The sequence below is a fragment of the Apus apus genome, chromosome 7, assembly GCF_020740795.1.
Source record: "Apus apus isolate bApuApu2 chromosome 7, bApuApu2.pri.cur, whole genome shotgun sequence".
In the NCBI taxonomy this organism is placed as follows: Eukaryota; Metazoa; Chordata; class Aves; order Apodiformes; family Apodidae; genus Apus; species Apus apus.
Window position 1 is genome coordinate 29,822,365 of NC_067288.1, and position 15,817 is coordinate 29,838,181.

The 15,817-nt window shown below is 45.2% G+C and overlaps 1 protein-coding gene across 2 annotated transcripts in view; it reads left to right on the forward strand.

Moving 5' to 3' along the window:
* The window catches only part of CACHD1 (cache domain containing 1), a 102,121-nt gene extending 87,851 nt beyond the window's left edge, over positions 1-14,270 (forward strand). The window contains exons 17-27 of one of the 2 annotated variants that reach the window (XM_051625359.1): positions 180-302; positions 2,317-2,416; positions 2,540-2,656; positions 4,340-4,500; positions 5,355-5,441; positions 5,952-6,068; positions 7,368-7,519; positions 7,954-8,115; positions 9,005-9,082; positions 10,030-10,131; positions 12,605-14,270. In XM_051625359.1, coding sequence (XP_051481319.1) covers positions 180-302; positions 2,317-2,416; positions 2,540-2,656; positions 4,340-4,500; positions 5,355-5,441; positions 5,952-6,068; positions 7,368-7,519; positions 7,954-8,115; positions 9,005-9,082; positions 10,030-10,131; positions 12,605-12,843 — 1,438 coding nt within the window. In that variant the 3' untranslated portion in view covers positions 12,844-14,270. The remainder of the gene's footprint in view (positions 1-179; positions 303-2,316; positions 2,417-2,539; positions 2,657-4,339; positions 4,501-5,354; positions 5,442-5,951; positions 6,069-7,367; positions 7,520-7,953; positions 8,116-9,004; positions 9,083-10,029; positions 10,132-12,604) is intronic. The other variant, XM_051625360.1, reaches the window with a different exon arrangement.
* Positions 14,271-15,817: the final 1,547 nt, after the last annotated feature.

Here is a 15,817-nt window from a genome sequence, read left to right on the forward strand (position 1 = left end):
CTGCTAGGACTGTTCACTTGAACACAAGCAGGTGACCTGCAGTGTGGAGGTGTGGAGTTGAGCTGGTCCTTTCTATGCCAGGGAAGCCAGTCCCCTGTTCAATTAGGGAATTGAGTAATTAAAATATGAATTATGCATACAGCTGTCAAAGCCTTTTTCCTTTTTTCCCCTCTTTGCAGTGCACAGATGTCCTCAGGACATTCAGTGGCAGTCATGGGCATTGACTTCACCCTGAGATACTTCTACAAAGTTCTCATGGACCTGCTGCCTGTTTGTAACCAAGATGGAGGAAACAAAATAAGGTAAGCTCTTCCTTCCAGGCAAGAAATATCTAAAGCCTGCTTTTTTTTCCTTTAACCAGATGACCCAGAGATACTTTCCAACTTAGCTTATTCTAGGATTCTGTTCCTTTCAATGCTTGCTCTCTGATTTCCACTAAAACTTGTGCTTGTTCTTCTCATAGAGATTATGTGGACTTTTGTGTTATTCAGGATCAAACTGCCATCAGCTAAGTAAACAGTCTGCAGGAATACAGAAACAGAAGATAGCTAATTTTGTGTTGTTGTTACATTAAGACTTCACTGAAATCCTGGACAAAAATAACTTTATTAAATGAATACACTTGCCATTCTCTGCCATTTGTTTTCATTTTACTTTAGTTACTGTGAGCATGTAATGGTGATATATTATCTCTACTTATTTTAACTATGATTATTAAAGTATACTCTTGTGTTTTTATCAGAAATAGATAGCACAGCACTAGTCAGAAGAAGCCAGATTTCTTCTGGAGTATCTGATTTTATTTAGACCTGTGTGTCTTAACTGTTCCTCTTTACCCTTTTTTTGAAAAATCATGGGGAGGGGGGGGCAGGGGTAGATTCTAGTTTGGATCTGGAGTAACTTGATAACATGGTTTGGGCATTGTTGTTGTTTCTGTCTTTGGTTTTAAACCTTGGATTTGGAAAGGGAAGTGGTTTTTTTGTCATCCTCCCAGTTTTTTCTTGTTTGGTTTGGGTGGGTTTTTTACATATATTTTACAGTGTAGAAAAAAAACCCAAACACACCAGGATTTCTGGTTTGGCATCCCTTCTCCCCTATTTACAAGCTCCTAATAATCAACAGGGTCAGATGCTTCATTCTGTTTCTTCATTCCCTAAATGAGGAATTTCAAGCATATTGTTAATTGCTTTGTTAGACCATTCTAATGTAGGAGCTGGATCTAGTGCTCACAACTTCTGCATCCCTGCACACAGGTACAGAGACAACTATTCTAACCATCTGGCAGGAAATGGGGCTTTTAAAATGTATTTCTACAGAGCTTTTTCTCTCTGTAGTCATTCTGGAGTAGCCACTACTAGTTCTCCTGTTCCCTATAGCATCTTCCAGGAAAAAGAGAAAATGCAGCATCACAATATGATTTTTCTACTGCAAACCCCAAACAATTTGGGACAGTAAAAAGAAGCCTAACAAAAACTTTTCACAGCTCCTTTTTGTGCCTAAAGTGCACGGTCCCATCTGTCCTGCACTCATCCCTCATGGATTAGAACCTTACAGCACCTTGGTTTCTAGGTAGGGGCACAGATCCCACATCCTTCCCTGACATTACATGGGAAACAAATGGGAAGAACTGAAAAGGGAAAGGTTGGGAAAGCTGTGAGTGCAAGAAGAGGGAGTTATCTCCCTCTTAAAATTGAATTATAAGGCAGGAGGTCATTAAAGGAGAGTGTGAAATCTCTGTTTAATTAGTAACATGGAAGATTAATAAACTGGTAAAGCTTTCCAAGTTCTTTATGTTTCATTTAGTTCTGGATCTTCCCTGATCAGACAAGACAACACACTGATAAGTTTTCCTTTCTGTCTCTAATCAGTTCTGTTTTCAAGTTCTTGATGGCCCAGGCTTGCTGTAACAGATTTAAAAGCTTCAGGGAAACACCCAATATAATTTTAGAGATGTTTTGCAGTGAATTTTTTTAATGGCCCTGTTATTTGAATGAACAGAAGCCTTTAAAAATGCTTCCTCTAACTGTACATTGAAGATTGTGTTTTATTTTGCCATATTTTGCTGTATTCTGACACTGGCCCAGGCTGCCCAGAGAAGCTGTGGCTGCCCCATCCCTGGCAGTGCTGAAGGGCAGGTTGGATGGGGCTTGGAGCAACCTGGGCTGGTGGGAGGTGTCCCTGCCCATGCAGTGGGGGTGGAACTAGATGAGCTTGAAGGTCCCTTTCAACACAAACCTTCTGGGATTCTGATGATTCTATTTCTCCAAAGCCCAGGAGTGTCTAACGGGAGGCTCTTGGCTTTGTTTGTGGTGGCAGGTGCTTCATCATGGAGGACAGAGGGTACCTTGTGGCACACCCAACCCTCATTGATCCCAAAGGACACGCACCAGTGGAGCAGCAGCACATTACACACAAGGTTTGGCCCCTTTTTCCTCTCCTTATTCCTACCTTTTTAAACTTCTGAGGTGGCAAGGACTGTAGAGAAGCTGCTGTCTGTCCGTGATTTCAAAGGCATAAAATCCTCCTTTTTTTCACTTAGGAGCCTTTGGTAGCAAATGACATTCTGAACCACCCAAACTTCGTCAAGAAAAACCTCTGCAACAGCTTCAGTGACAGAACAGTTCAGCGGTTTTATAAATTTAATACCAGCTTAGTGGTAAGTATGTTTTTCTATTTTATTTTGCTTTTGAATGTACTTTGGTTGGGTTGGGTTTCTTCTGGTGGAACACGAATCCTCGCCAGGATCAGCAGAGGAGGCTGGAATCCAGCCTTCTGTGTGGATTGGCCTCCGTTCACCCGCTCCAGACACACAGTCGGTGACCTGGGTTGCACAAACTGGGCTCCCACAAGGAGTCAGTTGACATACAAGGGATTATGGTTATGGTCAGTGGCCAAGTGTGGTTGATGTCTGCAAAGTCTCATCTGGCATCAGGAAGGCAAGTTCTCGGTTGCTGGGTGAGGAGTTCCCAGTAGTAGTTGGGATTTTTTGCTTTGGGTCCTGACCTCTGGCTTCCAGCTCCGACCAGTGTCACGTCCTCCTGTGACGTGGGTAGTAAAAGTCTCTAAAAATGTAGGGAGGTGACTGAATAAATGCATTTATTGATGCAACTTGAGCATTCTCAGTGTCATTTGTCAAATTGCAGCCTTTGGAGATGTGAATGCTCCGTGGTCCCCTCTGGGCCTCTCTGAACTTCCTCGTGTGCAGAGAGTTCTAAGCCAGGGGCTGTCATCATTCTCTGTGCCATGAATGCCAATTGCAGTGCCACAGATCCACCCCTGCAAGAACAGTGTGGAATTATTCAAAAGAGGTTAAGCTCTGTGGGAGAAGCTGCTCGTTCTATTATACTTTTCAATTCTTATTGGGAGGAGAAGGTGGGAAATGAGTGTCAAAAATATTTGGAAGTTTTGTGAGAATATGTTGATGTATGTCAAGGCGGGCTAAAACACTTTGCCCACACTTGAAATGCAAAATTGCAAGTGGGTTACTGGAAATGAAATTGTACAGGACAGAGCAAAAACTCGGGATTGTGCTGTGCAGACAGGGATCAGGAATCACCTGCCTACCAAGCAGATCCCAGCTCTACACTGCTGTGGTGTGGGGTTTTTTAGAGTAGATGTGCTAGGAGGTTTTCAGCAAGTCGTGGTGGTGCCTCCCCATCAGAGTGGAGCCTCTTGGCTCATAAATGCTTATAAATATCTGAAGGGGTGTCAGGAGGATGGGTCCAGTCTCTTTTCCTCAGTGTCCAGTGACAGGACAAGGAGCAATGGGCACCAGCTGGAGCACGGGGGGTTCAAGCTAAACATAAGGAACAACTTTTTACTGGTGAGAGTAACAGAGAAAGAACAAGCTGCTCAGGTTGTAGAGTGTCCTCCTCTGGAGACATTCAAAACCCATCTGGACATGTTCCTGTGAGATCTGCTGTAGGTGATCCTGCTCCAGCAGGAGGGTTGGACTAGATGATCTTCAAAGGTCCCTTCCAACCCTGACCACTCTGGGAGGCCCCTGGTACCTGGCACAGCAGGGGTGGGTCAGGGAGTGATGAGATGGAGGGAAATGCAACCTGCTCTTGGCAGGATGTCAGACTCAATGTCCTGCCCCATCTCTGCGTGTTTACAAGTGAAGTGTATTTGTATCTGTCTTCAGCAAATTCTTTCCACCCAGCAGTAGCTTGGAAGCAAAACTCAACAGGTTGATGAATTTTCTGTTATTGGTGAAGGCAGCACTCCCGTGCGTTAGTGTTCCCTCAGCTCTGTGCCTTTCCTTGGAAGGAAGAAGGTCTTCAACTTGCTAAAACCAGGTTTCTTACTACACCCTTAACTCTACTTTTTTTTCCCCTAGGGTGATCTGACAAACCTTGTGCACGGCAGCCACTGCTCCAAGTACAGGCTGACAAGAATCCCAGGCACCAACGCTTTTGTGGGAATCGTCAACGAGACCTGCGATTCCCTGGCCTTCTGTGCCTGCAGTATGGTGGACAGGCTGTGCCTCAACTGCCACAGGTGAGAGGGAGGGCAGAAGGGAAGGGCCTCATCCAGCCATCTGCTTCTCCCCTCTTTGATTCCGTGGTTTGTTCTTGATTCAAGGGTTAGAAAAACCACATTGATTTTATAAGCTAAATGAAAAACATGCGGTGCAAAGCTGAAGTGAAAACAAAATGGTTCCTTGACCTGTGCTGTTTGTAAGGAGCATGGTGACTTGGAATGCCTCTGATTCTTACCCAGGGAAGTTATGGAAGCCCCATCCCTGGCAGTCTTGAAGGGCAGGTTGGATGGGGCTCTGAGCAACCTGGTCTAGTGGGAGGTGTCCCTGCCCATGCAGGGGGTTTGGAACTAGATTATTTTTAAGGCCCCTTCCAACCCAAACCAGCTGGGGATTCTAATCCTTTGCCATAATGTCAGCTTACTAAAACATGGGGTAGTTTGTTCTTGATGCATTTGTACATTTTGGGTAGATAATGTTAAGTAAAGACCGTGACTGATTTGGTTTCTCAGAGTAAATATCTGTGGATCAGGGCCCTTGTTCTGGCATGTTAAGGCTCAGGATTTTATGTGGATTGTCAGTTTTCCATCGAGGGGTTCCTCCTGCTTGCAGGAGGTGGCTCCACCAGCATCAGTTAGGTCTGGGACTCTTCCAGGGGTTGTCTGCTTTTGAAACTTCCACGGGTGGGTAAGAGATGAGAGAGGCTCCATGAATACATGGTCCTCAGCCCTAGTGCAGAAGAGAAGCAATCCTGGTGTTCCTGGGGGAAGGAGAAAGGTTATTGAGCAGCCTCCTCCCCGGCACCTGCGCGCTGGGGTTAACATCGGGGTGGAACGTCTGATGGTTTTTTTTGGTGTGTTTCGTGCCCCTGCAGGATGGAGCAGAACGAGTGTGAGTGTCCCTGCGAGTGCCCTCTGGAGGTGAATGAATGCACCGGCAACCTCACCAACGCCGAGAGCAGGTGAGACCCAACCTCCTCATGGACAGCACCTGACACAAGCCAATCAACCGAATTCATCGTTTGGTCATGCTGACTTACCGGATAGAATGGACAGTATTTTTAGTATAACTGAACAGATGCTCTGTAATAGGTAAAATGGTGGGTTTTATGGGGGCTGGGTATCAAGAAGGAAGGGACAACCTCTTTTCAGTTGTGTCCTGTGATAGGACAAGGGGCAGTGGATTCAAACTCGAGCACAGGAAGTTCCACCTCCACATGAGGAAGAACTTATTTACTGTAAGGGTTACAGAGCAATGAAACAGGCTCCCCAGAGAGGTGGTAGATTTTCCTTCTCTGGACACTTTTCAAGACCCATCTGGATGTGTTTCTGAGCGACCTGCCCTAGATTTGGTCCTGCTGTGGCAGGGAGGTTGGGCTCGATAATCACCAGAGGTCCCTTCCAACTCCTAACATTCTGTCATCATGCTTTGACTACTTTAATGTAAGGCTTGACTTTGTGCCACCATACAGGAACCCCAGCTGTGAAGTCCACCAGGAGCCCATGACCTTCACGGCGATCGATCCAAGTCTCCAGGATGCTCTGCCCCAGTGCATCAACACTCAGTGCAACCAGAGAACAGAGAGCGGGTAAGGGGCCCTTCTGCCTCCCCCAAAATAGACTGTGTTCTTGAAACACTTCAGGGAAAATTGGTCTTCATGCACAGTTTAAGAAAAGAGAAGAAAAAAAAAAAACTTATACCAGAATGAGGCATTAGAGCACACACCAGGGATGGCATTAGGCTGCAGTGCAGAAACAGAAGACCTCAGTATTCTTGTGTGAGTCCCAGAACACCAGTTGTAGTAGCAGCCTTTCCAGTAGCTGCAGGGGCTCCAGGAAAGCCGAGGAAGGACTTTTGACAAGGACAGGGAGGGATGGGATGAGGGGGAAGGGTTTCAAACTGAAAGAGGGGAGATTGAGATGAGATCTTAGGGAGAGATTCTTTGCTGTGAGGGTGGTGAGACCCTGGCCCAGGTTGCCCAGAGACGCTGTGGAAGTCCCATCCCTGGCAGTGTTGAAGGGCAGGTTGGATGGGGCTCTGAGCAACCTGATGTAATGGAGGTGTCCCTGCCTATGGCAGGGGTTGAAACTAGATGAACTTTAAGGTCTCTCCCAACCCAAACCAGTCTGTGACTCTGATTAATAGCAAAGAAGTGGCTTTCCTCTCTCACCGTGGGACTGGGAGCCGAGGGCTGTGCAAGTGGAAGATCTGCTCTTGAAAGCACAACAAATTCTCCTTTCTGGCAAACTGGATAGTTTTGCTGTGTTTGTCTGTCATCTGCAGGAGTGTGTGGACTCAAGTGCTCACTGAAAGTAGACTGTGCTCTCATGCTGGGGGCTGTGGAGCACATTTGAGGTGGTAGCTGCTGGTCAGCTGCTGGTTTCCTGCTGCTCTCTTCTGCTCCTGGGTTGTGTAGGGAAGCATGAGGGCTTGTTTATTTTTCACTAGTTATAAGAAGTCTCCAGGGAACTGAGACTGCTAGAACATAACGTGCTCTGAGCAGACTCTCCAAACCCTTACTTCCATCTTCCAAAGGATTGCACAAAAAGGGTGGAGCTGTAGTCAGAATTCACTATACTGAGAAATGTCTTACTGGAGAAGTTACAAGTAGGAAGTTCTTCCTTTGCTCAGGCTCTGCTGGAGGGAAAAAACAAAGCAGACAGGCTTGGAAGGTGCATGCTGAAGATGCAGCTTCCCTTGGAAGAGTAACATCCCTTATGGTACTTGAGCTTTTTAATGAGAAGGTTTTTGTGGCCAAACATTCCATGTGTGAGAGTTTGCAGATGATTTTGACCTCCCTTTGCCTCACTAAAATAGCCGGAGCTGTGCCAAATGAGGAGTGTTGAACTTGAAAGTAAATATGTCTCCTTTTGGTTTTGATTTTCAGGGATTGCTTTGGTGTATTGGACTGTGAGTGGTGCATGGTAGACAGTGATGGGAAGACCCATCTGGATAAGTCCTATTGTGCTCCTCAGAAGGAATGCTTTGGTGGCATTGTGGGAGCAAAGAGCCCCTACGTGGACGATTTGGGAGCAATAGGTAACTCTGCCTTTCCAACCAGGTGCTGCATGTACATGTTTTTAGTCAATAAGAGGCACACTGAGTGTCAGAGCATGCTTCACAAAACACGTTTCTCTCTTATACTGCTGGTAAATCAGCATAAATACTGCATCAGGCAGTGAAGAAGAAGCACCAGGCCTGTTGTGGGCATTATATTTTTGAAAACACTGATGTGTAGCTGAGTGTAGCTACACATTCCTGTCCTTAAGACAGGATTTCTTTCGTAAGGTCTTACTGTCTTCATCTCTGAATGTCTTCTCCTTTTTAAAGTGTGCTATACTGTGTGTGCAGTTCAGCACCTAGAAAAGCCTTCAAGATCTTGTCTTCGAGATCTTCAGAGGTGTTGATTTAAACCTTTCTGAAGAGCATTAATGTGTTGGGTTTTTTCCTCTGTTTTGTCCCTTTTGATTTAGGAGATGAAGTGATCACTCTGAACATGATCAAAAGTGCACCCGTGGGCCCAGTGGCAGGAGGCATTATGGGCTGCATTATGGTGCTTGTCCTGGCCGTATACGCCTATCGCCACCAGATCCACCGGAGGAGCCACCAGCACATGTCACCTTTGGCTGCCCAGGGTGAGCTGATAACTCTTGAGAAAAATAGTAGGGTGGGAGTTAAGAACAAACCAAACCAAGTCAAACCTACAAAACCAAACCAACCAACAAAAAAGACCCAGAACTTCTTTCCTTGCTTTTGTTTCAAGGCTTCACCCCATTTTATTTACCTTCTGCCAACCTTCTGGAGTCAGGTCTCGTCCAGGGTGCTTGTGTGTTGCTGCCCTCTCCTGGGCGCAGCCAGGCCTGCTGCTGCCCGACAAGAGTTTGCCCAAGAACTTTGCCGTGCAGACGATTAGCTCAGCTCCCAGCCTTGGGACCTTGTCATACCACAGCATCCTACACGCTTATTGTGGCTTTCACACCCTTGCTGCTTGGGCTGTTTGGGACATGTCTGTTCTTACTTGTGTTCCCTGCTTCTGATCCATGTGTTGTTCGTGGGATATTTATACATAGATAAAGCCTCTGGACTCTTAGACAAAACTGAGTGATCTGCCCTAGTTTTGGGCCTGTTCTGGCTTGGGGGGTTGGACTTGATGATCTTTGGAGGTCCCTTCCAACTGCAAACATTCTGTGATTCTGTGTTTGGGAGAAGGGACACAAGTCGAAAGACACAGAGGTGAGAAGTGTGATCAGGGCTAATTACCTCTGTATTTGATTATACCCCAGCTCTATTGTGAACCAGTTCACTTGCTTTAAAGCCTGGTCTTGTCAAGGCTGTAGGGTGTGTGTTTTCCTACTACCCCTAGACTCATCCGTCTTGGAAAAAGACCCCCCCAAGCTCAGCCTGCATCTCTTCACACAGTAACAAAGTGCTTCCGCTGTGTTACCAGGGTGGACAGCCCTTAGTAAGATGATCCAGAATTTTTCTCTTTAACAGTTGCATTTTTCTGTTTGTAATGGTGTGTAGAAATGTCAGTGCGTATGTCGAACCTGGAAAATGATAGGGACGAGAGAGACGATGACAGCCATGAAGATAGAGGGATCAGTAAGTACCAAATCACTTCGCTGTAAAAAAATCTTAGCTTGAGAGTACATGAGCTATTTGTTTTCTTAATATGCTAGAATTAAAAATTCCCTAAGGAAGCCCTGTGCTGATGAGCAGTGCAGAATGGCAGAGCAGTGTTTTAATTGATGGAAACTTCCAGTGCGCCTTTATTCTCATGCTGAAAAGTTTCATTTTTTACTTTTAAAAGACAAATCTGGATGTATGGAGGAGGTTTGCCCCTCACCTCCCGCCAGCATGACCACTTCCACAAATAGCTCTGATCAGCTGAAAAATTGCAATTGTGACAGCACAGGGTATGGAAAACCCCTACCATGGGTCAGCCTTGGAAAGGAGAGGCCAAGTCTGGCACGTACATTCAAGAAGCATGGCAGTGAATCTTCCCTGCATTGATTTGGGATGCTTGGACTTCTTCACTGTTCAGTAAAAATGGCTCTTTGCATGTGATTCTGCTGTACTATGGGAAGAGCTGGCGCACCTGAACTCTGGGAGAGCTCCAGAGCCAGATCCCTGTCTCTGGGCCCTCACTAAACCAGAACTAAAACAATACCCGAGATTTGAAACTGTGTCAACACTCAAAGATTGAAAAATAAGTGTATCTGAGTTTCATGGCTTGCATCTACTGCTTCTCCAAGTCCTTCTTAGTTTCAGTTTGGGTTGGCCTTCAGTGTTGCCACAGGTTCCTTAGCATTGGCACAGTACTTCTCTAACTTCTCTTAATCCAAGCAGATGAAGCGAATGAGTTTGAATGGACCTTGATCTGTTCCACATTGCAACACCACCTCTTGACTCCTACTCCTCTGTCACAGCCATCTTAAAAGAAGTAGTATTTGAGAAGCACTAGTTTGCAGAAAGCCTGTTCCCCTGTACTGATTTCCTGGAGGAGAAGCCCTGTGTTTCAGCCCAGCCCTGTTTCTTCTCTCCCGCAGTCAGCAACACGCGGTTCATCGCAGCGGTGATCGAGCGGCACGCGCACAGCCCCGAGCGCCGCCGGCGCTACTGGGGGCGCTCGGGAACCGAGAGCGACCACGGTAAGACCTCGAGTCCCTGCCCGGGCCCCACCTTCATCTTTGTGGTTGTTGTGTTGCCTTCAGATCCCTGGCACGTTGCAGATAGGGCTGCCAAAAGCAAAGCAAAGCAAGCGCCTTTGCTCCTTGTTCCTTCGCGGTTAAACAGCTTGGGCACCCTTGAGGAGGTGACGCTGTCCTGCCAGGGAGCTGGTGGTGTCAGAGCAGTGGAGCAGCAGCCAGTGCTGTGCTCTCCCTGGCTGATGGTGGGTTCTGCCAGCTTCACTGGGTCACCCATGTTCAGGCCAACAGAAACAGTACCGTGGTTACCATGCTCTTTTTCCACCACCAGCCCTAAAAGCCTAGGTGTTCAGTGGAGATAATGGACCTCTCCTACTTAACAGGGGAAAGGAAATCCCTTGCAGTGAGGTCAGCATCTCTGTGGCTCTCCTCTCTGCCATGACAAGCACAGCTTTCACAATATTCTAGCAACATGTGCTGGACACCTGCATTTGCTGGGGTAAAAGAAGCTTGCATTTAGACACCAAAGAGTCAGGGGCCTCCTTAGCCTTTCCCTTGCACACTCAGTCCATACCATCACCACAGAGGGCATCTTATGTCACCTTTAAGCAAATAACATTAACTGCGCACACGTGGAGCAATGAAGGGTATTCAGCCATGGGTGTTTGCCCCCCACACATACTTGAACCCTGGTTTGAGTCAGGGAATTCTGACAAGACTCTCATGCCCTGAGACTAAGTCTTCTTAACTCATGTAAGCTGTGGGAGGCGTGTCATGGTGTTGACTCATGAGGAAGCTCAATGTAAATTAAGAGGAGGGTTGGACAAAGCAGTCTGCCACAGATGTCAGCTCTAGCTGCCTGGGTATGTTACAGGCCTGTTCAATTATTAAGACAGTGGTTGCACTAATGCAGTTGCTGAGGGACAAGACATTTGAAGGCCAAAGCCTGGGAGGGCAGGTGAACAGATGTCTGAGGGACAATCTTGCTCTAGGAGGAATTACCCTGGATTTGGGGTCAGATTACCTGTGCTGAGGCAGATTTGCTAGACTAATGCTCCTTTTCCTCCATTTCTTGCACTCCTAGCAGATCCTTCCCATCTTTCTAGTCAACATGTCAGGGTTAGCAAGGGAGCTGTCTACCTATTTCTGAAATGTGTCTATTTTTAGTTTCTGTAATTCCATCTTCTTCAAAAGGCTGCCCAGTCGTCTCCCCCAATTCCTCTCTGCCAGCTAGAAACCATGGCTTGGAGCATGGGAAATAAGAGCAGCTTTGGGTACTTAGCCTGATATTTTTAGCACACTTCTTTTAGTTGTCTCCAGCTGAAAACCTGACAGAGATGCTCAGAAGCACCAGTGGGTTTTCAGCTCTCAGCCACAGTTTTTGGATAATTTTTCGAAGTAAAGCAAGATCTTTTTTCCTTTTAAATGTTGTAGGTTTGCATTTAGAAATACCCAGGTGGTGGTGTTTGTGCTGCCGACTGGTTTTGAGGGGTAACAGCTGGTTTTCAGTGGCAAATCCCAATCTCCCAGTAACTGCTATCACCTGCTCCAAAAGAAAGGGACAGAAGATCTCTGAGGGATGTGTTAAGAGACAGGTTCCTTACTGAGCATGCATGACCTTGTTGCGAGGGCTAGCTGTAGCTGGCTTTCTACTGACAGTTTCCTTAGGATATCCCATGGAATGTGACATCTCATAACTCCCATGGATGGCTGATCTGGATTTTTAACCTCTCAGGGTCAGTTGTAGGTATTTTAGCCAAAGGAGAGCCTCGAGTTCACTGCATGTGCTTAGCTGAAGTGTCGGCACTGCCTGGCTGAAGGACCTGCTGTGTCAAATACTTCCCTGGTGGATTCAATAGATTTCTTTAACTCCATGGAAAGCTCCCCAGCATTAAAAACAGCTGCTTGGTTTTTGCAAACAGACCCTCCCAGCTGAGAAGTGCTCTCTTCTTTTTAAAAATATAAAGTGTTGCTATACAAGATGATGTGGAGAACAACTGCTGTTTCCAGAGACACTCCTGGCAACCCTTACTAAGAAAGATGGAGTTTGATAGGAATAGAGGACAAGGTAGTGGATCCTGCCTCTTTCTTGTGGGTTTGCAAAAAATCCAAGTGATAGTTGAAAAGTTACCACCCTTCAAAACAATCTGCTATGTTTCATTTTTTAAATTGGTGCCAGCAGTTCTGCTGTAACAAACTGTTGAATGTGTGATTGTTTGTTACTGTTTGGGGTGGGACAAACCAAGGGTCTCCAAAGTTTATAAACAAGGACAGTGACAGGGAAAGGGATCCATTATGAACCTACAGAAGAGGATGGACTTGTTTGCTTTTCATTTTCTAATAATTCCAGAAAATTGGTTGTTTCCTTCGTTACAAAGCACTGACTGATTCCATGAAGGGGGCAGCAGCCAGCCCTGTGGAATATTGATTTCTGTTCTTGCTTTTAACTCTTTTGTCCTGCTGGATGATTCTCTAGGCTACAGCACTATGAGTCCTCAAGAAGACAGCGAAAACCCGCCCTGCAATAACGACCCCTTGTCGGCCAGCGTTGACGTTGGGAACCACGACGAAGACTTAGACCTGGACACGCCACCTCAGACAGCTGCCCTGTTGAGTCACAAGTTTCACCACTACAGGTTGCACCACCCAACTCTTCACCACAGCCACCACTTACAGGCTGCAGTCACGGTACACACTGTGGATGCAGAATGCTAATGAACAACCACACCAGAAGTGTCGCTCGCGAACAACCATCCACGCGGCCACGGGCAGCTTTGTTTCTCTGCTCTTCCCCAGGAACCATTTAACTTCCTGAGTAAACTGTTAGGCATAAAAGCTTTACATTTTTAGAAATGTAAGGTTGGCTTTGAAATGGAAGGGAAATGGGCTTGATGAATGGACCTGCCATAACATTTAATAAAATGGAGCAGGAGGCACGTTAGACCTCCAAAAACAGGGATGTGAGTTTATACAGCAGCTGACGCTTTGGAAGCCCTGTTACACTGAGCCAAGAGGAGAGAGTGAACTTAGGAGCCAGAGGTGATTTAGTTTCCTTAACTGGAAGAGCAGAAATCTGCAGCTGAAGACTAAAAAAGTGCCAGACAGAGGATCTGGCAGGGGGGGAAAGGCTGTTGGTTTCCCTGCGGTTTGTTTCGCACGTACAAAGCTCACTGCTCCGACACGTTGCCGTGTGGAACCTGGGACAATGCATCTCCAGATTTTTAAGTAAAGGATTATTTTTCTACTATTTATTGAACTTGAAACTCTGGGGGGGAGGGAAGGGAGAAAACATGTTCGCAATTCTCAACAACTACCACATACACTCTGTGATGGTGAAGTGGTTCTTCTGAGGAAGACATCTGTTTCTTATTAGCTGATACTCATCCACTGCCCCACTCTGCAAAAGGGAAAATGAAGAAGTCCTTTCTGACGTGTTTACATTCTGAATACTTTCTTTTCCTCCATTGTTTTCTGTAAATATTACAACCTGATTTATATCACAGTATTTTCTTCCTATTTGCAGAGGAGAAACCCTGTACTAGGCTACTAAAATTCTGAGAATTCTGCCCACCAACCTCTCCACCTTTACCTCTTTGATCATCCCTAAAGGTTTCCTGTGTGGAAGTAATAAAGGATTTATTTAGCATTAGTGACCAGGTAATTTCAAATGAAATCTGTGCCATTCTTCTGTTCCTATAGGACACTGAGATCAGAAGTAGGGATAAACCAGTGTTTTGTAAAACTTGGGTTACTGTGGAAGGCATCTTGCTGAAATCATGATTTTAAGCTGCTGCTGTTTGTCTGGAATTTAACATTGCTTGGTAAGTCAAACAGATTAATCGCAGGGCATCATAATTATGAATTAGTTTGAAATCAGTGTTGTATTTTAGATTCACATTTTGTGATTACGGTGATAGAAAACCATTCTTGCACTGTGCATATGATAAACATCCATTTATACGTAGGTTTTTTTAAAAAGAAAAATAATTTGTTTGAATTGATATGGTACTTAATACTGTATTCTGTAAAAAATTGGTTCTTAAACAGTATGGTAAAATAACTATATGTGTGATATCAGAATACCCCTTTATACTGTGTATAAAATTAAAATCTCTAGTGAAATAAACTGTATATAAAGTATAGTTCTGTGGATAACTGGCTAGATGGAAATGACTTTCTCAATTTCCTTGAATTTTTCTGGCTGATGAGTGCCACAGCAGGAATGAAACATTGGATCAGGTTGTTCTTGTTTTTACCAACAAGCCTGAAAGATGTGAACTTCATATATAAATGACAGTATTGACAAATATTTTAAAGCTTTTTTGAATGAATGTTTCTGGAAGTGGTCAGCCACTGTGTAGACTCACCAAAGCACATAATTTGGGTTTTTTCTGGTGTTTCTAAAAATTCTGCACTGGGTTTGTCATTCTGCTGTGTTTGGGTAGGATTGAGTTGTGGGGATTTGCTAACCAGACAACTGGAGAGATCTGTTGAGCACTGCTTCATGCTCCTGCAGGCCTGAATCAGATGCCCTGCAACAGTCACTGTGTCCATCTATAGACCTAACTTGCTAGCATTTCTAATTATGAATCCAAAATAATCGTGGTTGTTGGGTAGTGGTCAAATTGGCTAGTTTGCCAGGTTTGCCTTGAGGAGAGAAAATGCATGATCTTACTGTTAGAGCAAAGAGCAACATACCCAGCCAAAAGCAGAATTTTTAAGCAAGAAGGGAAAATATTTTTCAGTGTGGAAACGGTTCAATTGTATGTAGGTTTTAAAACCAATTGATGTTAAACATCAAACAAGGTACTTTGTGGATTTCCTAGTTCCTACAGAACACCATACAGGTGTTCTCACTGAAATTCAGAGATGGGAAGTTCTGGTGAGGACTTTATTTGCTCAGATATGTGCATGTAACATAGAAGCTGGAATTACCACTTGGCAAAAGTATCTCTGGAAGTCACCAGGTTGTAAAGCAGAATTTAAATTGTATTTTGCCCATCTACATGTATCTGGAGGAATCTCACTCTGCAGCAGAAGGTCTTGAACTTGAGTATTTGCTCCTCAGTTGTAGCTTTTTTATGTGAAGTAACATTAGAAGAGTTTCCTTGCATATGAAATACTATAAGCAGAAATGAAGCAAAGCACACCTTTAGCTTGATCTGCACTTGCCTGCCTGCTCTGGTGCTGATGTGAATTTACACCAGGTGAGGCCATGGAGCACATTTGTAGTGGGAGGCACATCATTAAGCCCAGCTGTAAATAAACTGCAATGTTAACCACAGGTTGTATGGATACATTTATTAACCCACACTGGCTTATTTGCTACTACTTTTGTATAGTGGGCGAGATATTTTTTGTTCAAAATGTACCATATGCACATCTCTTGTGAAATGCAGTGATATTAATTATTTTCTTAACTCTCATACTGTTTCAGGGGAGAGGTTTTGTTGTTGTTCTTCACATGACATGCTGGGCAGAAGCTGCTTGCAGTGTCCTCAGATGCAGCCCTGCCAGACAGATACCCAAGGGTGGCAGAGCACTTCCCTTTGGACAGCTACCAAAAACTCTCAGCAATCCAGCCCCCTTGCTTTTACCTTTAAAAGCTTTCACAGAGCTGCACCTCACTGCTACTTCATCACTTTGTTCTGGGACAAACAAACTGTTCTTGATTCCTGAGGTCTGGACA